General features: G+C 51.9%; 1 protein-coding gene across 1 annotated transcript in view; it reads left to right on the top strand.

The window, feature by feature from the left end:
* Positions 1-22,098, top strand: part of KIF26B (kinesin family member 26B) — a 168,373-nt gene extending 146,275 nt beyond the window's left edge. The window contains exons 10-16 of the mRNA XM_089909873.1: positions 777-4,319; positions 13,715-13,920; positions 14,125-14,204; positions 18,738-18,940; positions 19,371-19,521; positions 20,857-20,920; positions 21,882-22,098. Coding sequence (XP_089765999.1) covers positions 777-4,319; positions 13,715-13,920; positions 14,125-14,204; positions 18,738-18,940; positions 19,371-19,521; positions 20,857-20,920; positions 21,882-22,098 — 4,464 coding nt within the window. The remainder of the gene's footprint in view (positions 1-776; positions 4,320-13,714; positions 13,921-14,124; positions 14,205-18,737; positions 18,941-19,370; positions 19,522-20,856; positions 20,921-21,881) is intronic.
* The last annotated feature ends 558 nt before the right edge of the window (positions 22,099-22,656 follow it).

Here is a 22,656-nt window from a genome sequence, read left to right as displayed (position 1 = left end):
ACAGGGAGTACTTGGTCCACTTTAGATAGTTTAAGTGGATTGCTACTTTGAAAATTTTGAGAGGGACGGGAACTATTCATAGTTTACCTCTTGCCTACCTTGGTCCTTCAACTGACTGACCCCTCCTTGCTCAGGTGGCCCTACTTCCCTTGCATTTCCAGGAGGCATTCTCGGGCTGCTGGGTGTTGTCATGTTAATTCAATGGTTTCTGGTTGATGCAGAGTCTGCCAGAAACCGCTGGGCTCGTTTTCTCAGGCCGAGGCAAAGCCGGGACAGTGGTGGTGTGACAAGAACGTTTGAGAAAATAATCATGATTGTGGTCACTCTGGTCCATAGCCAGCTGGTGATTTGTGGGAGGCGTTCCTCCTCCTTTTTGTATCTTTCTCTTTTTTTTTTTTTTTGGTCAAAAACACATCTTTCCAGTGTTCCGTGGCACAAGTTGTCACAAATGGTTTGGGTGTGCCAACTGGTGACCCCTCATCAGTCCTTAGGCAGTCAGATGGGACCTGGGCGGGTCACCCCGTTTCATGAGCAGCCTCTGCTTCCCCAGTGCACCTCACAGGGGTTATCCTTCGAGTATGAGGCCGTGACATGCATAGCTTGGGTGCCTGGCCTGGCACACCCCGGGTAACAGCCCAGAAGCAGGGAGGCCCACTGGGGTCTGGATGGCCTATATGGAGCCAGTGGCCTCCACCAGTTGCCCCATGAAGTCAGGGTCCCTGGGAGGGCTGTCTTGGAAGGGCGGCCCACACTAACGGTTCCCCTCTCACTCACAGTACACGTCGAGCTCCTCCGGGGGAGAGAGCTCCTGTGAGGAAGGCAGAATGCGCAGGCCCACCCAGCTGAGACCCTTCCACGCCAGGGCCGCCGTGGAGTCGGACTTCCCGATCCCTCACCTGTCCAGCGACCCCGACTACTCCTCCAGCAGCGAGCAGTCCTGCGACACGGTCATCTACATTGGGCCAAATGGCACGGCCCTCTCTGACAAGGAGCTCACCGACAACGAGGGGCCTCCAGATTTTGTCCCTATCGTGCCGGCCCTGCAGAAGGCGGCCAGGGGCGACAGCCGGTCCACGGAGGCCGGAGAGGCCGCGGCCAGCAAATCGGAAAGGGACTGCTTGAAGTGCAACACGTTCGCCGAGCTGCAGGAGAGGCTAGATTGCATTGACGGCAGCGAGGAGTCCAGCACGTTCCCTTTCGAAGAGCTGCCGGCCCAGTTTGGGGCACAGCCCGCGAGCAAGAGTGTCCCGCTAAGCCAAGCAGCTGGGGCAAGCCCACTCTGTGAGTCTGATAAGGAAGATGATGGGTCAGATGGCCAGCTGACAGCCAGAGAAGGCAGTGAGCCCCCGGGCTCCAAGGTGCAGGGGAATCACTCCCCTGTCCCTGCTGCATGGCTCACCAACAGCCCCACCCCTGCCTCACCCAGAAGCATCCCGGGCAGCAGCAGCCAGCACGGTTCTTCCCAGCTCGTGCAGAGCCCCAGCCTCCAGAGCAGCCGGGAAAGCCTGAACTCCTGTGGCTTTGTAGAAGGCAAGCCCAGGCCTATGGGCTCCCCCAGGCTGGGCATCGCCAGCCTGTCCAAGACCTCAGAGTACAAGCCGGCCAGCTCTCCTTCCCAGAGGTGCAAAGTCTACACCCAGAAGGGTGTCCTGCCTTCTCCCGCCCCCCTGCCCACCTTCAGCAAGGATGCGGGCGTGGTATCTAGTGAGTCCCTGCTGCAGCCCGAGGTACGTACCCCCCCGGTCGGAATGAGCCCCCAGGTTTTGAAGAAATCCATGTCTACTGGGAGTGAAGGGTTCCCAGAAACCCCTGTGGACGCCGAACATCAGGCAGCCACTTCTGCAGATGCCAAGAAGGAGATACGGAGCACCACGATGGTGACAGTGCAGCAGCCCCTGGAGCTGAACGGTGAAGACGAGCTGGTGTTCACGCTGGTGGAGGAGCTGACCATCAGCGGGGTCCTGGGCGGCCGCCCCAGCAGCGTCATCAGCTTCAACAGCGACTGCTCGGTGCAGGCCTTGGCCTCGGGCTCCAGGCCCGTCAGCATCATCGGCAGCGTCAGCGAGGACCTCGAGGGCTACTCGAACGCGGCTCCTGTCTCCGAGGTCAGCATCACGCAGTTCCTGCCCCTCCCGAAACTCAACCTGGATGAGAAGGCCCGGGAGACAGGGAGCAGGCGTTCCTCCATCAGCTCCTGGCTGAGTGAGATGAGCACAGGCAGTGACAGCGAGCCGCCCTGCCACAGTTTCATAGCCCAGACGTGCTTCGGGCACGGGGAAGCAATGGCAGATCCTCCGGCCTCGGAGTTCGTCAGCGGCATGCAGAACACCGCTGTGGTGTGCCGAGAGAAACCCAAGGAGGGCCCCGACAGTTTGCTCATCTTGTCGGAAATGGGGGACGACTCCTTCAACAAAGCAACCCCCATCAAAGGCTGCAAGATATCCACGCTGGGCAAAGCCATGGTCACCATCTCTAATACGGCCAGCCTGAGCAACTGCGAAGGGTACATCCCCATGAAGACCAACATTACGGTTTACCCCTGCATCGCCGTGAGCCCCCGGAACGTCCAAGAGCCCGAGGCGTCCCTTGCCACCGTCAGCTCAGTCCCCAAAGCAGCCCGGTCTCAGGAGAGCAAGGAAAGTGGTGCAAAGAAAGAGATGAAATTTGAGGACCCCTGGCTGAAGCGAGAAGAGGAGGTAAAAAAAGAGAATGCCTATCCCCACGAAGCAGGGATGAGGCACGAGACTGCCCCAGGCCCCCCAAAGCCTGAGGCCAGAGCGGAACAGGACAGGAAGGCCAGCCCCAGCGACGGGCTCAGCAGCAGCAGCGGTGAGGTATCTGCCTCCCCCGTGGCCGACAACTTCAGGAGGGTTGTGGACGGCTGTGAGACGGCCCTGCCCAGTGTGGCTGCCCAGAGCCCTGTGCATCTCAACAAAAGCCTGAAGTCGAGCAGCCTTCCCAGGGCTTTTCAGAAAGCCAGCCGGCAGGAGGAACCGGACAGCCTCTTCTCTCACTGCCCTGCCGAGACCAACGGCATCGGCCCGGCTTCCAGCACCCAGCCCTCCAAGGCCGCCCTGGAGAGGAAGGTGGCGTCACCCAAGCACTGTGTCCTGGCTCGGCCCAAAGGGACTCCCCCGCTGCCCCCTGTCCGAAAGTCCAGCTTGGACCAGAAGAACCGGGCCAGCCCCCAGCACAGCGCCTGCAGCAGCAACTCCAGCAGCCCCTTGAACCAACCGGCGCCCTTCGCGGCCAGCTTCCCGGACGAGCCCAGCGGCAAGACGAAGGATGCCGGCGGCAGCTGCGGCAGCAAGCTCTTCGGTGCCAAACTGGAGCAGCTGGCCAGCAGGACCAACTCTCTCGGCAGGACAACAGTCAGCCACTACGAATGCCTCTCGCTGGAGAGGGCCGAGAGCCTGTCCTCCGTGAGCTCCAGGCTGCACGCGGGGAAGGACAGCACCATGCCCCGCACGGGGAGGAGCCCGGGCCGCAGCGCCGGGGCCTCGCCCACCAACCCGGGCCCCGCGCAGTCGGCCGGGGCCTCGCCCAAGGCCAGCCAGTCCAAGATCTCTGCCGTGAGCAAGCTGCTCCTGGCCAGCCCCAAGGCCCGCAGCCTGTCCACCTCCACCACCAAGACCCTGAGCTTCTCCACCAAGTCCCTGCCGCAGGCGGTGGGCCAGAGCTCCGGCCCGCCCTCCGGCGGGAAGCACATGTCCTGGTCCACCCAATCGCTGAGCCGGAGCCGGGGCTCGGGCCTGGCGTCCAAGCTGCCGCTGCGGGCGGTGAACGGACGCATCTCGGAGCTGCTGCAGGGCGGCGCGGGGCCCCGGGGGCCGCCGGGGCGCGCGGGGCCCGAGGCGGAGGAGCGCGCGGCCACCGCCGACGAGCGCCCGCCACCCGCCGTCCCGCTGCCCTCGCCCTACAGCAAGATCACGCCGCCGCGCAGGCCCCACCGCTGCAGCAGCGGCCACGGCAGCGACAACAGCAGCGTGCTGAGCGGCGAGCTGCCGCCTGCCATGGGCAAGACGGCGCTCTTCTACCACAGCGGCGGCAGCAGCGGCTACGAGAGCATGATGCGCGACAGCGAGGCCACCGGCAGCGCGTCGTCCGCCCAGGACTCCATGAGCGAGAACAGCAGCTCCGTGGGCGGGCGCTGCCGCAGCCTCAAAGCCTCGAAGAAGCGTGCCAACTCAGGTAGGCTCGGGCCCGGGCATCGACGGGCGGAGGGCGGGCCCCAGGACTCGAGGATGGGCGCCCCTGTCCCCAACCGCCTGTCACCTGCTGGGGACAGAGCCATGGAGGGCTTCACTGTCACACCACAGGCAAGTGCAGACTCTGGAATGTTCCGGTCCAAATGTAGGGACTGTGGTCAATGCACATCATAAGCCATTTGTTTGCCTCAAATCAAAGAAACTAACCTCAAGGGACCCATGCAGTCATGTTGTAATTCTAGACGTTATGATGTAGATCGCCCCATTCACCCACCCCATCACAGATCGTGAAATACGTTGAGGAGGTTGGCCTCCCAGCATGTTCAGGAGTCATCATGGCTGTCAGAACTTCGATGTCTTTATTTCCCAGGCGGTGTATACGTCAGGCTTTGATCTATTCTGACGGTGCTCTACTTCAGACCCTCAGCCCTGAGTCTCAGCAGCAGACCTGGGAGCAGAACCCCCTGTATAAGACAAGTTGGAGAACAGAAATCCGTTCAATATAACATGACAGCTGTTGGGTCCTATTTTCAGGGTCAAGGGCATTCAAATGTATTGATAGCAGTTACTAAAAATAGCAAAGAAGTTTACCTAAGCCAGAGCCTTTGACAAAAAAAAAAAAAATCTGGCCTTCCCCGTACTCGGTTGTTAAACCTTATTATTACAATCTACCCAGCCTTGGTCTTCAAAGTCCAGATTATTGTGTGACGTTTGCCATGTTCTCACATGAGTCTGAGTGTTACAGAGTGCTTTCACGTACTCTAATTTAGCATCTTGAATCTACCAATCCAATTTATTCTTACAATAGCTTTACTCTTTTTTTGACTTGTATTGTTTGGTTTGGCTGTTACACTGGAGTAAAGAGGAAGAAAAGCTAAACTAACCACTTGGAGAGTGGACCACAGGCTCTACACGTGTCCTTGCTTGCTGCTACCTCCTTTTGTAAATGCTGTTCTCGAGGGTCCCTTGTTAGGTTAGGCTGTTTGTGTAAAATCAAAGCACCAGTCTGGGTGCCAGAGATGGGATTTAATAGGGAGTGCCGAGGGCATCGGACTGCTGTGAGCAGCTGCCGTAGATCCCAGGCTCCGTAATGGATACGGCAGTGGAGATATGCTCCTTGCAGGCTGGGTGACCTTGTCTCGCTTATTTACGATTTTTATTAAGAAAAATGCTGGCTGTCAGACATGATCAGCATAAATCAAAAGCAACTTCTTTAAGAGAAGCCATAAAACTCCTCAAAGGAAACTCCTAGCTCGATGGCATGATTTTACAATTACTAGAGACATTTGGAATTGCAGAGGAGACAGGCAATTAGCTGTTAGTGGAGGTTGTTTTAATGCTTTGGTTATTTCCTTAGTGAAAATGAACTAGAAATATACTGCCAGGAAGAGAACCTTGAGCTTTTTGAGTGCTTTGTAGTACAGGTAACAGTGGAAGCAACCAAACATCACGAATGTTCACCTTTCCAGTCCCATTCCTGGAGATCCATGTCGGTGGAGAGTGCGCAGAATTCGACCTGGTGCAGTGGGATGATTGATCTAGAAAGCAGGAGACTTGGGGTCTTGGGCTGTGTGACCTTTGGGGAATAACTGTACTCTCTGGGCTTCAGTTTTCTCACGTCAAAGTAAAATGAAAGGGTTGGTAGAGAACCACCATGGTCTCTCTGATGCTCACGTTGTAGAAGTTCGTGCAAATAATATAAAGAATATTGGTGGTAATATGACTTCCTTTCCATATAACGATCTGTAGTCAGTGGGATTTTTTTAAATTTTTTTATTTCCTTTCCTTTTTTAAAATTTTTATTTATTTATTTTATTTTTTTAAACATTTTTATTGGAGTATAATTGCTTTACAATGGTGTGTTAGTTTCTGCTTTATAACAAAGTGAATCAGTTATACATATACATATGTTCCCATACCTCTTCCCTCTTGCGTCTCCCTCCATCCCACCCTCCTTATCCCACCCCTTTGGTGGTCACAAAGCACCGAACTGATCTCCCTGTGCTATGCAGCTGCTTCCCACTAGCTAGCTATTTTACGTTTGGTAGAGTATATATGTCCATGCCATTCCCTCACTTCGTCCCGGCTTACCCTTCCCCCTCCCCGTATCCTCAAGTCCATTCTCTAGTAGGTCTGTGTCTTTATTCCCGTCTTGCCCCTAGGTTCTTCATGACCTTTTTTTTTTTCTTAGATTCCATATATATGTGTTAGCATACGGTATTTGTTTTTCTCTTTCTGACTTACTTCACTCTGTATGACAGACTCTAGGTCCATCCACCTCACTACAAATAACTCAATTTCGTTTCTTTTTATGGCTGAGTAATATTCCATTGTATATATGTGCCACATCTTCTTTATCCATTCGTCTGTTGATGGGTTAAAGACCTAAATGTAAGGCCAGACACTATCAAGCTCTTAGAGGAAAACATAGGCAGGACACTCTATGACATAAATCACAGCAAGATCCTTTTTGACCCACCTCCTAGAGAAATGGAAATAAAAACAAAAATAAACAAATGGGACCTAATGAAACTTAAAAGCTTTTGCATAGCAAAGGAAGCCATAAACAAGACAAAAAAGACAATCCTCAGAATGGGAGTAAATATTTGCAAATGAAGCAACAGACAAAGGATTAATCTCCAAAATATACAAGCAGCTCATGCAGCTCAATTTCAAAAAAACAAACAACCCAATCCAAAAATGGGCAGAAGACCTAAATAGACATTTCTCCAAAGAAGATATACAGATTGCCAACAAACACGTGAAAGGATGCTCAACATCACTAATCATTAGAGAAATGCAAATCAAAACTACAATGAGATATCATCTCACACCAGTCAGAATGGCCATCATTAAAAAATCTAGAAACAATAAATGCTGGAGAGCGTGTGGAGAAAAGGGAACACTCTTGCACTGTTGGTAGGAATGTAAATTGATACAGCCACCATGGAGAACAGTATGGAGGTTCCTTAAAAAGCTAAAAATAGAACTACCATACGACCCAGCAATCCTACTACTGGCCATATACGCTGAGAAAATCATAATTCAAAAAGAGACATGTAGGGCTTCCCTGGTGGCGCAGCGGTTGAGAGTCCGCCTGCCGATGCAGGGGACACGGGTTCGTGCCCCGGTCCGGGAGGATCCCACATGACGTGGAGTGGCTGGGCCCGTGAGCCATGGCCGCTGAGCCTGCGCGTCTGGAGCCTGTGCTCCGCAACGGGAGAGGCCACAACAGTGAGAGGCCCACATACCACAAAAAAAAAAAAAAAAAAAAGAGTCATGTACCACAATGTTCACTGCAGCTCTATTTACAATGGCCAGGACATGGAAGCAACCTAAGTGTCCATCAACAGATGAAGGGATTTAATTTTAAGTTGTTAAATATTGATCAGGCCTCTTCTGTGCAGTTAGAGCTTGGTGATATGGAAGTTGCAAGTGTGGTTGGGGAGGAGCAGGCAGCGTAGAAGACAAGGCCACTGTAAGAAGTGTGTAATCTCACTGGCGAGCAAGGATGAAGAGTGTGGAACAGGGAACAGTGAACCGTGAACCAAGGTGCCTTGCCAAGTGCTGACTGAGGTTGTGAGAGCTAAGGGTAAGAAGTATTTAGACAAAGAGGGCCCAGAACATTGAAGAAGGCTACAGGGAAACATTGGGATTGGGCCAGGCCTTAAAGGATGCTGGGACAAAGCGGGTAAAGGGCATTGTAGGCTGAGGCAGTGATGGGAGCACGAGCTTGAGGCAGTAAGAGCATGGTTTACGGATAAAGGGCGGGGCTAACTCAACGAAGGGGATATTCTTAATGGATGTAATAACGGACAGAAAGTGTAAGCCCAGATCAAGTTATTCCTTGAACATCTGGCAACTGTGATAAGAATTACTGCAGTCGGCAATGGGGAGTCATTATAGGTTCTTGGCTGAGAGTGTCATAAGGTGACAGAAGCTGTGGGTTGCTCCCTATAGATGGATTTTCATCAGTCCCTCCACCGTTCCTTGCCAGCTCCCCCGTGGTAGGTACACGAATGTATGCGTGTAGCCATTAGCCAGGAAGTAGAGTGATAGCCAGATCAGGTGGGGAGCGAATGTCCACCCTGTCCAGAGGGCATTCAGTTGCTAAGAGGATGGAAATCGGGGATGGGCAGTTTATGGCGTAGTTGCATCAGCTTGGCCGCCCCTGAGGCCCCATCCTTTCAGTGATTGATAGCTCTTTGGTATCATGTATCATGTGGGCGCTCCCAGATACTCTCTCTCTTCTTCCTCATGTTCCTGACACTTCACCCCAAACCCCTTGGCTTCTCTCTTTTTCTTTTCCTTCTCTCTCAGGCTGGCTGGGGAAATATGAAAATTAGATCAGCACCTTGGTCTGAGTGAAGTTCATTGCCACTGTAGCAGGCCCGGGTGTGGTGTGACACAGCATCCAGAAAGCCCAGGAGAGAAACCAGCCAGGGAGTGTGTCGGCTCTGAGATGCACCCAGGGCTTGACCTGCCTGCTGGACATGAGCTCCTGAGAGCCCTGTTCAGCACTTGACTCAGCCTGTTGGGTCCGCAGTGCTGGGCTGGTACAGGTTACCATGAATCAGTTGGACACCGTTGATTGATGCATTGGTTGGTTGGCTGGCTGACCGTGTGGTCCTACAAGTTAGCTGAGTTCTTGTCTATGTACTTCCCGTATCTCGCCCTGCTGGTGACCCGTGTTTTAAACATTAAGCCTATCCTCTATTTTCTTTCCCACTGTAAGCACCAAACACTGTGCCTTCCCTTCTCTGGGTGTCGAGTAAACGTTACTGACCGATGGGTTGCTGGGTTCAGTTAGCAGATCCACTGCACCAAAACCTGTGACCGGTTACTCCTCCAAAGGGCCTAGAGCACCATGGTTCACTCTGTCTGTACCCCTCGGCTTGTTCAGTTCTCAGGTGCAATCTTATTTTGTTTTAATGAATTCAGGAAACACAGTCATTCCTGGCTTAATGAAAACGGGGATAAGGCAAGCAGCATCTTGGCAGCTGTAAGATTTCTAGAGTGTTTCTAAGAGACTCTACCTAGAAACAGATGAGAAAGGGTTCCAAATGAGAAAGCCTTTTTGACTATAAATTGGGAACTACTAGAAAAGTAATTGGCTCGCTAAGACACCGAGGAAGCCCCTTAGAGTGGAGAGTGGGTGGAGGCAGGTACGGGGCTGAGAGGTCTAGAGCAAGCGTGTGAGGGGCCTGGCCTCTGCAGCCGGGCCCCTCGCCATCTCCTGTCCAGCCTGGGAAGGGTTCACTCTTCAATTCAAGCTTCCAGCAGCCAGTGCAGCCCCATCCTCATTCATCTGGGAGGCCACGGAGCTGACCCTTGCCGGCCAGTAAATCCACACACGCTGATCTTTCCCCTCCCCCATCCTCGTCGCGGATGCCCGTGGGTCCTCCTGGCATTCGTGCTTTCTGCTTTTTGACTCAGTGTCTTTCTAGTGCCTGTACCCTGAGTCGGAGTGAAGACGGAGGGTGACGGAGGGAAAGCTGATGACGGCGGGTTCTCAGGGGCGGGCGGTGGGGATGGACGTCAGCTTGTTCCCTGAGGAGTGCTGTGAGTCCTGGGCGCTCGGAATGCCCATGTTTCCTGACATTTGACCTGAGAAGCAGCACCTTCAGACTCAGTGTGGACACTTTTTTAAAAAAATGTTTTTGGAGTAGAGCTGCTTCACAATGTTGTGTTAGCTTCTGCCGTACAGCAAAGTGAATCAGCTATAGGTATCATATATCCCCTCTTTTTTAGATTTCCTTCCCATTTAGGTCAGCACAGAGCTTTGAGTGGAGTTCCCTGTGCTATACGGTAGGTTCTCGTTAGTTACCATTTTCTACATAGTGGTGTATGTATGTCGAATGTGGACACTTTTATCTGCCCTCAGTGATGGTGAAAGCCGAAGGCCCAACACCAGACTCCTCACTGGGGCCATCAGTGCTGCGGAGGGTAGAGTGGGGCGCGACAGGCCGGGGGCCCCTCCTGCTGCACGCAGGAGGGGAGAGGGTGGGCTCAGGTCAAGTCGGGGCCATTTCATGCAGCAAAGCTATTGGCATTTATCAGCTTAAGTGCTTTGTTCTTTTTTTGCACACTTGACGTCTCCATGTCCAGACTGAGTGCCGGGCTGATGAGCAGAGAGTGATAGGGAAGAAAAAGGAATCCTGACCCACTGGCATCAGCACGTGGATCCCAAACCAGGCAGCTGCATCTGACGGGGCCCCGCACCACTGTTGCCCGACTAAGGCGCTTCCCTGCAGCTTCCTTACAGCGGACACGTCCCTGACCTTCCAGCAACCTGGAAGGAAGTGGTCTTTGACAGGGACTAGGTTCAGCAGAAAGCTGGAAGCACCTGCTTGAGAGGTGGAGAGGGTGGAGCATGCTGAAAATCCAAGAAATCATATTTCTGTGGGGACCCAGGCAAAGGCCCTGTGGTCAGTTCTCTCCTAGTGATGACGTGGCGTTTGGGCGCCATTGTTTCCTGTGCCCTTTCCAGCAGTGTGAGGGCGCCACCTCTCCCTCTGAAACTTCCTCCACAGCATTAAACTCCATTTCCCCCGGTGTGACCACATTCCCCTGCCCCTGCCCTCAGCTTTCCCCATCACACCCCAAGTAAGGCTCCCAGTGTACCTCTGGAGGAGACGAGAGGGGAGGGGAGGCTCCTCAGTGGTGGGTGCAAGACCTGGACGATATCAGTTCATTCATGGAATTGATTTACCAGTGACCAAATTCAGAACGCTCAGAAAATGCAAGATAGCCGTTCACTACATGCGGGAGAAACCCCCGGACTGCAACTCACCCGACACTGGGCACTCACTTCCCAGCCTGGCAGGGATTGATTGACGTGGTGAGGAAGTTGAGAAGATTGCAAAAAAGCATGGAAAGAAGGCAATGGGAATTAGATTGGCTTCAGGGTATTTCTATTAAGCTACGAATAGCCCCGTGAAATGTCATTCTCCATTCAGGCTTCTTTACTTCTCTTTCCCCAATCGGGGTGATCTCATAGGTCGTCCTGGAGTGGTTTGGAAGGAGATAGTGACCCTTATTCCTGTTATTTTCCCATCTGATCACATCCCATCTGTGGCAAACAGACTCCTGGCATTCACTGTTGCTTCGTCCCCTCCCATACTATACTAGGGTTGGTCTCTGTGTGCAGTAGAATAAGGTGGTGAATCACTTCAACAGAAGTGAGTGATGGTATGTCACTTTCAAGATTAGGCTGTGAAAGACGCGGTAGCTGCTCTTTTCCCACTCTGGGTAAACCAGCTGCTATGCCGTAAGTAGCCCTGTGGAGAGGCCCGCCGGGCAATGAACTGAAACTCTGGCCAACAGCCACATGAGTGAGCTTAGAAGTGGATGCTGCAGCCCTAGTCAAGCCTTCAGATGATGGCGGTGCCATCTGACAGCTTGACTGCAGCTCACGAGAGACCCTGAGCCAGAACCGCCCAGCTCCCTGCCTCACAGGAATGTAGCTGCTGGGTTTAGGCTAATTTGTTACACGGTGATAGGTAACTGATACACCACCAATCCCATGCCCCTCCTCAGTTCCTCTCCTATTTCTCACATAAACAGATCCTTAGAAGAGTCATCCCAGAAATGTCTGAACACATGCACCCAGTGGATTAAACGACTGAGATGCCCATACATGACTGACCTCGCTTTTAGAGGGGTTGTTGCTCCCTGACCTGTCCTCGGGGTCAGGAGAGGTAAGGGGGAGGACCAGTCACCCTTCCTAGGGGCTGAGTACACATTATCCAACTGAGGGAAGAGGGCTTACTGGGAGCCCCATCACGAGTGTTTGCAGCCTGAGGAACTCGGGCTGCCTGGTGGCCAGGCCCAGCCTCCACCTGAAAGATGCTCAGACTCTCCCTGCCTCCGAGAGCTGGACATCCTCCCACTGATGCTCAGTGTTCCTCGGCCTCCCTACATGTTCTGCAGCAGCCCCATCTGACGGGGGCTGGAGCCGAGCCCACAAAGGCAGAGCCGTTTGCTCAGAGTCAGCTAGCTTGATCAGGACGACTTAAAAAACCCAAAACTATCAGCCAGCTTATTTCCACTGACAAGGAGACATATTTACTTTGCTTCAGTGGTTGACACTTCCCAGTTTTCTAAGTCAGTGTGTGTGAGCGTGTGCGCGCACACGCGCATGTGCTCGTGCATGCACGAGATAAAGATCTGGGCCCAAAAAAGGGAGATTTGCTATGAGATCAAGGAGCCTGTAGGACAGAGTATGCTTTGTAGAGAAAATTAACTATCAATATGTACTTAGAGTCCCTCGTCGTCTCCTGAAGGAAAGCCCACCAACCCACACTCTGAACAGTCACACGCCACCCAGTCACCACCACTGCCTGGAGCTGTAGGTGGTGGCTTTCCACATTCCTAGCTCCCTGGGGTGGTGAGAAGGTCGTCCTGTGCCTTGGCCCCCTGATTCTATACCGAAGAGTTCTGGCTCTTTTCCTCTCTGAGCTTGTGATACTTTAAGCTTTCTTTAGCAGTCAGTGGATCTCTCAAAGTTGGAGAAAAGTACACTGTCTTTCTTTCTGGAAGGGTCATCAGGCCACGCAGGCCATGGTGGCCCGGCACTCAACAGGCAGAATCCACTGGAATTGGGGGGAGGAGGATGGAGGGGGAGTGGTGCAGAGAGGGCACTAACTCCTCTGGGGTTCCCTGAGCACCATGGGCATGGTGCTGTAAGGACCCGTGCTTCCCCCAACAGTAGCCCACTAGCGATGCAGCCCGTCTCCCAGGTCCTCCAGAAAAACCACCAGACTGTGCATCCTTTGCATTCTCGGCGCTCCTCGGCCTCCCTACGTGTTGTGCAGCCCCATCTGACTGCTGCTGCATCATGGCGTGGAAGCTCTCTTGCTCTCCCTCACTCTCACTGAAGTGTGACTGGATGGAGCCCACTCTATTGAAAAGCAGAATCAGCCCAGACTCTAAGTGCAGGTAGCCACGGCTTCAGGCCGACTCCACCTTCTTTCCTCGGACTCAGGAGGGACCACATATCAATCCTGAGTTAAATGAGATCGGGCTCCCTTCAGCGTCAAGATAAACCGGTTGCATGGTGTCACGTTTCCCAACCATCCTCCTTCCAGGAGAAAGCAAGCCTCCTAGATGCCCCTTACTAGAGGCAGGAGCTGCCAGGTGGGTGTGCCTCAGGAGATGCAGCTGTTTGAGGAAGCATCACCACCTACAGGCCCAAGCTTCCCTCCCAGGGGGCCAGGCCCACAGCCTCCCAGCGGGAGAGGGGCCAGAACCAGGGGAACAAACATGGTAGTTGCCCAATGCACGAGGCTAGATCCACTTCAGATGTGGGTGAAAAGATTAGGCCCCGTCCTCAGAAGCCAGGGCCTGGCTTCACTCACTCATGCCACCAGTCACCAGCAAAAGTGGTGCTCGGTGCATTGGTGCCCCCGGCCCTGCCAGTCCTGTGGTGATTGCTTTTAGAATCCTCTAGAGACCTGCCTCTAAGGGCACAAATCTCATGTTATCTGTCGGGCTGCACCCCGCAGGCCCGCAAGCCTTGTAGTTGTCCAGCCTCGAGACCGAAGGAAGAGCCCAGAGACAGCGACAGAGACGTCAGTGGTGTCTGGACAGGGGATCTTATACGAAGGGTCCTGGAGCCACACCCCACCTGGTTCGGCAGGCAGGACACGGAAGCAGTCTCCACTACTCAGGGGAGAAGGAGGCTACCATTTATAGAGGGAATTGGCGTCAGGTAGGCTCATCAGGACGGAGTGAGCCTCTGATAAAGAGGATTGAATAGTCACGTGAGTGAAGCAGGGGCTGGGCAAGCAGTGAATGTACAGAGAGCAAGAGAATAGCCGTCTTAAATGGCTTCACCATACAGTCTACCCGTACACACCCTGCACCACCCTTACGAACTTGGTCCACCCCTCTTCTGCGATATCCCTGGCGTCAGGTGTGTAGAGGTGCACTGCAACCAAATACCACAAATGCAGTACGGACACCAGCAGCTAAAGAGTATCAAGAGCCCGAGAGGTGGGCAATCTTTGGAGCCAGGTGCTCATCCGGCCGATTTTTCATGGAAGTTCACAGGAGGACGACAGTGGCATCTCGCTGTAGACCCAGCAATGAAACTAATTTTGTAGTGAGGCCACCGTTGTCACCCGGTCCACAGACAGATTACCTCCGCTCAGACTAGGGGTGAAATGTAAGATGTTTAACAGACAGATTACAGGGAAGATCGTGATCATTAAGCAAGATAACAAGCAGTGTCAGCATCCTGAGATATCGCCACCCCTGCCTGTGGTTTGCATCCTGGCCTGCAGTACCGTATTGCCCGTCCACCCCCAGTCCCTACAGCCGGCGCTGAATACTGGAGAGGCGATGTGATAGAATGGTGCCTTTCTCCAGTAGGGGCCCTGGATTAATTCCCTTAGTAGTCTGCGGGAGGAGTGCAGGTAGAAGACAGGTAAAACCTGTAGGTCCCTTTCTAATCCGATTCCCCACGAGGCAGCAAACCCAAACCACAGGGGGCTTACCTGCCAGTCTCAGGACCATTTTATAACGTGTTCACCTGGGGTTAGATCCTGTGGCCAGGGCCAAAGCGAGTTGTTGTCCTGACCGGTAGTTGGCAACGGTCCTTTGGTGGGCAACTGTTGAACTCCGGTTGTGTTGACTAGTTTCCTCTGGGTTAACATGGCGTCGGCACTGGGATGATTGCTCCTGGGATGTTCAGTTATAGCTCCTAGGGCTTGAGTTAGTCTCCTGGCCCACATGTTGAGAGAGCGAGTTCCCATCTCAATTGTTGTTTAAGTAGCCCAGTCACCCTTTCCATTAGCCTGGCAGCAGTGGGGTCGTAAGGCAGGTGGAAATGCCAGTGTATGTCATGTTTATCGGCCCATTCCTGAACTGCATGGTCCTTGGTCACTGTCAGTGTCCATGGGGGTCCCATATGTCATGCTCAGCTGTCCTAGATGCCAGATGGTGGTTGTTTGCATTGCTGGGTGACTCGGGTAGGCCTTTGGTAACGTCTTCCACCTGTTGTAATGCACTGTAGACGGCAGATAGCTGTTGCTGCCACCACACTGTATCATTGCTCTGCCTCCTGCCAGAGCTGGGACCAGAGGCCCAAGGGCGCTCTTATTAGTTTGCCGTTGCCTTGGGCCCCAACTAAACCCTTCTGGGTAACTGGCCGCATCCAATTCACAAGCCAGTTCCTGAGTTAATATCCCTAAAGCCTGGGCCTGTAATCGTTTAGGCATGGTAGGTTGGGGGTTTGCTTGTCTTACCCAACCAGATAACACCCTTGATAGATAATCCAGGTCCTTGCATTTTGTCTGTAGTCACCAGCCATCCTTGGGCAGTCAGATGAGCCACGAGCACGGGGCTGCTACTTTTAAACTGGAAAGAGACCCGGAGGTTAAGAAGATACCATTAATATAATGGAACAGAAAGACATCTCTCACAGTAGACAGCTGCCACAGGGCCCCACTGCAGGATTATCCCTGCAACCTTTGGGCCCTACCATGTTAATGGACAGCCTTCTTGGGATTACCCCTGCAACTTTCCATTCCCGTCCCTTTTTCCCAACATCTCAGCACTCACAGGAGTTTCCTTGGTCTCCCAGCTAGGCTCGCCAGTTCTTGGGATGCACCCTGCAGGCCCACAAGCCTTGCAGTTACCCAGCCTTGAGACCGAAGGAAGAGCCCAGAGACAGCAACAGAGATATCAGTGGTTTACTGGTCAGAGGGATCTGACGCACAGGGTCCTGGAGCGACACCCCACCATGTACGGCAGACAAGATATGGCAATAGTCTTCACTACTCGGGGGAAAAGGAAGCTACCATTTATAGGGGGAATTGATGTCAGGTGGGCTCATTGGTTATCAGGGACTGATTAAGCCCTGTAATTAAGAGGATTGGGTAGTCATGTGAGTGAAGCAGGGACTGGTCAAGCAGGGGATTTATAGAGAACAAGAGAACAGCCATCTTAAATGGCCTAACCATACAGTCTCTATGATTTCTGTGTATTTTTCATCTCCTCAAATAGATTATGAAGAAAAAACTCAAAAGGATATTCATGTTCAGTGAGCACCTACTATGTGCCAAGTTCTGTGATGTTTAATTATAACCCATCCTTTAGGGAAATCGTTTATTATCTGATATTTTTATTTTTTATTTTGGTAGAGAACGTGGGCAATGGATTTTTTTTGGGGGGGGGGTACGCAGGCCTCTCACTGTTGTGACCTCTCCCGTTGCGGAGCACAGGCTCTGGACGCGCAGGCTCAGCGGCCATGGCTCACGGGCCCAGCTGCTCCGCAGCATGCGGGATCTTCCCAGACCGGGGCACGAACCTGTGTCCCCTGCATCGGCAGGCGGACTCTCAACCACTGCGTCACCATGGAAGCCCGGCAATGGATTTTTTAAACAAGGGAACACTGAGACTTTGGGCAAGTTACTGAAGTCTTTTGTACCTTAGTTTCTGCTTCTGTGAGAATTAAATTAGATACTAGGCTTGTCTGTGACAGAAAACCCTAATAACAATATAGAGATTAATTTCTCATGTAAAAGTCTGTGTAGGGGGTTTTAAGGGCAGGGAAAATACTCTGCGTGATCGTATCATGGTGGACACATATCATTGCACATTTGTCCAAACCACAGGATGTAAACACCAAGAGTGAACCCCAGTGTAAACTATGGACCCTGGGTATCCGTATGGATAATGACGTGTCAATGTAGGTTCAGTTGTAACACATGTACCACTGTGAAGGTCTCCAGGGTGTCAGGAATCTAGGTTCCTTCTCTTGTTTTTCTGTTGTTTACGATCTTCATGTCATGGACCGGCCAACAGGCCCATATTCCATCCAGGACAAAGGCGAGAGGACGAGGAGAGCAGACCTCATCCTTCCAGGACACTTTTTAGCTGTTACACAGGGCAATTCTTCTTCTGTTGCACTGGTGGAGCTTAAGTCACATGTACCGCACAGGGTACACCTAGGTGGCCGTGTGCCCTGCTCCAACTCAGGGTCTTCTGCAGAGGAAGAAGAGGGGGGCAGGTACTGGGGGGCAGCTCACAGTCTCCGTCACAGTGTGTAAGGCACGATAAGTAGGGCCTGGCATAATCAGTGCTTATTCCAGTGTTGTTGTTAGAAGCAAATAAACTCCTCCTACCACAATACCAAACACTAGGATCTTTTCTCGCTAATAGAACGTCTCTAATTTCACGGTAACCCTTGTCCATGCTGAGGGTGTGGCCAGGGTGACTCTCAGTTCTCGTGTCCTCCAGCGTGTGTGTTTCGGGGGGAGACCACAGGTGGCTCGACAGGTAGGGGGGGACATCTGAGCTTGTGGAGGTAAAGCAAGTGCCAGGTAAGGAAGTGGATGCTGAGGCGGGAGGTGGGAGGTTGGAGGGGTTCAAACACAGCTCTGCCACAGGCTCTGACAGCCCTGTCATGCTGCCAGCCCTTGCATCAAAACTACATTTAAAAGATCAAAACTCAAAAAAGGGAACCCTCTTGCACTGTTGGTGGGAATGTAAATTGATACAGTCACGATGGAGAACAGTACGGAGGTTCCTTAAAAAACTGCAAATAGGGCTTCCCTGGTGGCACAGTGGTTGAGAGTCCGCCTGCCGATTCAGGGGACATGGGTTCGTGCCCCGGTCTGGGAAGATCCCACATGCCGTGGAGCATCTGGGCCGGTGAGCCATGGCCGCTGAGCCTGCGCGTCCGGAGCCTGTGCTCCGCAACGGGAGAGGCCACGACAGTGAGAGGCCCGTGTACCGCAAAAACAAAAAACAAACAAACAAAAAAACCTGCAAATAGAATTACCATATGACCCAGCAATCCCACTACTGGGCATATACCCTGAGAAAACCATAATTCAAAAAGAGTCATGTTCCACAATGTTCATTGCAGCACTATTTACAATAGCCAGGACATGGAAGCAACCTAAGTGTCCATCAACAGATGAATGGATAAAGAAGATGTGGCACGTATATACAATGGAATATTACTCAGCCATAGAAAGAAACGAAACTGAGTTATTTGTAGTGAAGTGGATGGACCTAAAGTCTGTCATACAGAGTGAAGTAAGTCAGAAAGAGAAAAACAAATACCGTATGCTAACACATATATATATGGAATCTAAGGAAAAAAAAAACGGTCATGAAGAACCTAGGGGTAAGACAGGAATAAAGACACAGACCTACTAAAGAATGGACTTGAGGATATGGGGAGGAGGAAGGGTAAGCTGGGACAAAGTGAGAGAGTGGCATTGACATATATACACTACCAAACGTAAAATAGCTAGCTAGTGGGAAGCAGCCACATAGCACAGGGAGATCAGCTCGGTGCTTTGTGACCACCTAGAGGGGTGGGATAGGGAGGGTGGGAGGGAGGGAGACGCAAGAGGGAAGAGATATGGGAACATATGTATATCTATAACTGATTCACTTTGTTATAAAGCAGAAACTAATACACCATTGTAAAGCAATTATACTCCAACAAAGACGTTAAAAAAAAAAAGAGAAATTCAAAACGATTAACTTTAGGCTTAATCCCCTGCCTAGGTTCCCAGAGACGGAGGCTCATCCCGGCGCTGTCCCTTGACACCCCCTCCCCTGTGAGGAAACCGGCCAACAGCGCAGGGGTCCGTTGGGTGGACGGCCCCTTGCGCAGCACCCAGAGGGGCCTCGGGGAACCTTTTGAGATTAAAGTCTATGAAATCGACGACGTGGAGCGGCTGCAGCGGCGACGAGGGGGCAGCAGCAAGGTGCGCCTCCCCCTCCCCACGCGGTGGCGGTCCCCCAGGAGGTCCCCGGGCTGACGCCGAGGCCGCGCCCTAGAAGAGGGCGCAGGCCACCGAGACTCCCAGCGGCTTCCGGCGGGAGACGGGCCCGTGCACCCAGCTTGGGAGAGCAGCCTGTTTCTCCGCCCGGAGACCTCTGAAGGCTCTCCTGGTTCCATTTTGGAGCACCAGCCGCCTTCTAAATTTGAGATATGCCAGTGATAGCCCTACCCCGTGAGTGGGCTGTCTGAGCTGAGCCCCCAGCTCCCTCCCAAACTTCCCAGTGACCTGCTCCTTTTGCACTGACCATAAGCACAAGTATTCCTTTCCAGAAGAGGTTGCCTGGGCTGGATTTGAGCTGAAGGTCCTTTCCCCTCCCCCCTCCACCCCCATCTCCTTCCCATCTGTGTACTAGGAGGTCATGTGCTTCAATGCAAAGCTGAAAATCCTGGAGCATCGCCAGCAGAGAATTGCCGAGGTCCGAGCCAAGTACGAGTGGCTAATGAAGGAGCTGGAGACGACGAAACAGTATCTGATGCTGGATCCCAACAAGTGGCTCAGCGAATGTAAGGCCCATCACTGCGACTCCTGGGTTCACCAGTTAAACAGGGCAGGCTGAGAGGGACACAGACGCTGTCTGAACCCGAGGGCCTTCCATGCCCCTTGGCTGGGGATGGCCTCCCTGAGCGCAATCCCGCTCTGTGGGGGGCAGGTGGGAGGGGTGTGAGCAGCAGGGCGGTGAGTATTGCTCTTGCACGATTATTTCTTATGTGTCTCAGTCCAAAGCACCTGAAAATGAGATTTTTTTTTCCCCCTAAGTGTGGTGGACGCTCACCCAGACATGAAGGCTGTATTACCACTCTGCTCCCTGGCCACAAAATCACATTGCATATCTAGCCTGAAATAGACAAGAATTATAGAGTGCTTAATAGGGCAGCCTGTGCAATCCTAGAAAAGCCTCAAAAAGAACCCAGAAAGCAAGAAAAACGTTCTTGAGTGAAAAGAATAACATTCACAGTGTTATTTCCATTTAATAGAAAGCCCAGGATGACAGTAACCATCTAATAACAATTCAGAACAATTCTGCTCCCTTTGAAAGATGGAGTCAATTGCTTCTTATTTATTTGTTTCGAACCATTCCATTTACCACAAAATAAAAGCTCAAATCTGGTCCCAACTGTTTCATTGATATGGGGGCCCAATGCTAGACGGCTTAGTCTCTGAAATAAAATACATTACTTCCACTAAAGTTCCTTTCCCTCCTTTCCTGTCTGGCACTCACCAGCTCTTCCCTCCAGTCCCTCAGCCTCCCTGTGCCTCCCTCTCTTCACGACTGTCCCCTGAAGGTCACATCACCCTCTCCCCAGCATTCCCAGGCCAGTGCCAGGAGCATGACAGGCAGAGTCTGGGGCTTAGGTTTAAGAAATACTGGGTGAAATGATCCTGGGCAAAGAAGAAAGGACAGAATTTGCTGGTCTTCTAGCTGTGCCCCGCCACTTTCACAGTATGTCTTCAGGCGGCTTCCTTTCCATAGCACTGAGGTAATAACATCTCCCCTGAGTACCTCATGAGTGCATATGAGGATCAAAAGAACCTAAAGGAGGACAGGGCACTGGGACCAGTCTGTGATGCATCTTACCTTGTTGAGTTGTACCATTTGTGGTGACAGCCACAGTCATGCAGACCCTCTTTGGAAGCTGGCTGTGAGACCTTGGGTAAGACACTTAACCTCTCTGAGCCTTGATTTCCTTAACTGTCAAATGGTAGGCACATAATGGTGCCTACTTCATAAGGTTGTTGTGAGAGTGAACGAGTTACTATCAGTCCAGTGCTGGTTACGCTGCCTGCCCGTGATGAAGGAGCAATGTCCGGTAGTAATTAGTGTTTGTATTATCCCCGAGTTAACAAAATAGCTATCCTCAACAGGAGACATTTCCTCAGCACCTGCTTGCATGATGCAGCAAGGTAGGTCCCTTGTTAGAAATCTGGACCAGAGACATGAACTCCTGCTCCCTAGGGTATTTCCATCTAAGGCTGTGATAGGGCAGACAAGACACGGACGAGGACATTAGCTGAAGTCTGGCCGCGGCATAAACATGGAGCCTAATGCTATGTTTCTCCCACCTGTGCACACCCTTTTCCTTCTTCCATTAATCCTCAGGCGCTTCAAGATCCCAGGGGTGCCCATTCAGCAGTTCCTCTTCCTTTCTGCTGTTTTCATTAACATTTTTTGAGAGCTATTTATGCCTAAGGCAGGCTTGATAATTGTCTTCATCTTACAAAGTCACATTTTTTCCCAGGATGGGAGCAGCTTAAACGTCGGTACATATGTAGATGCTTCCAGGAAACGGTCCCTTCCTTCTTGCCTTTGTTCACATCAGGAATCAGGGATTTTTTGATGCTGAGAAAGGTAATGAACAGAAGGCCACGTGAAAGGAGAAACACAGATTGTTTCTTCAAGATGAATTGAAACCAAAAATGACCCCCCAAAAATCAATGAGACTGTATTCTGACTGTTCCCTGGGTGTGGGTAATAGGCTGGGTGTTGGCTAGAAATAAATGTTCTGGAATCCATTTTTTAAAATTTCCAAGGTGATCCAATAATATAGCTGATGTGGTTATGGTATGGTGAGGGGTTTTGTTTGGTTTTTAAATATTAGACCGGTATTCAGGAGCCTCAGCCTCATTCCCAGCCCCGGTCCTTATTAACTGCGTAACCCTGAGCAGGACGCCTCACTTCTCTGAGCCCAGTTAAGTCTCCTATAAAAGAAGTCAGCCTTGATTTCAGCCCTTGATGTTCCTGTAGCTTGTTACAGTTCTCAGACCACATTCACATTCACCGTCTCTTTTTGGTTCTACTCTTCATGGCAACTCTAGTTAGGAAGGTAGGCAGACTAGGGATTATGACTCTCCTGTTACTTTTAAGGACCCTTTGGCAGCAAAGATTAGGCGTGGCCGACCTGGGAGTCAAGTGCAAGTCTCCTGCCTTGGATTCCAGCGCCACCCCCACTGCCCTGGCTGCTGCCCATGCCTGTCCTCTCCATGCTGGGCACTCTGTAGCAGCCTACCGCCCTGCCCAGTCACCACTGGACCAAGTAGTGGCCGGGGGCCAGGAGAGGGTGGCCTCAGATAATTGCCCTTGAGGAACTGAAGGAGACAGGCTTTTAACTGTGCAGGCCTGAACATTAGGGACAGCATCTGGGTCCTAAATCTCAGCTTCTGAGCACAGAATCGTAATTATTATTATTTTTCATTAAAGTATAGTTGATTTACAATGTGTTCGTTTCTGCTGTACAGCAAGGTGATTCAGTGACACACACACGTACATCTATATTCTTTTTTATATTTTTTCCATTATGGTTTATCACAGGATATTGAATGTAGTTCCCTGTGCTGTACAGTAGGACCTTGTTGTTTATTCATCCTATGTATACTAGTTTGCATCTGCTAATCCCAAACTCCCAGTCCACCCCTACCTACCCCCCCACCCCCTTGGCAACCACAAGTCTGTTCTTTATGTCTATGAGTCTAAGAATCGTAATTATTAACATAGATTCCATCATCACCCTAGTTCCCAAAGGGCCAGTGAGTATATGAAACTGTACAGGAAGTGCCAAGAGGCAGGGTCACTGCGTAGAGAGGCAGCTGCACACAGCTGTGTGAGGGACTAACCAGAGAGCAACACACTTGTATCAGCAGGC

The sequence above is a fragment of the Delphinapterus leucas genome, chromosome 1 (assembly GCF_059928025.1).
Source record: "Delphinapterus leucas isolate spDelLeu-1000000601 "Yukka" chromosome 1, BTC_Dleu_Yukka2, whole genome shotgun sequence".
NCBI classification, from domain to species: Eukaryota; Metazoa; Chordata; class Mammalia; order Artiodactyla; family Monodontidae; genus Delphinapterus; species Delphinapterus leucas.
The sequence above is the reverse complement of the archived record's forward strand: the minus strand, read 5'-3'. Positions and strand labels throughout refer to the sequence as shown.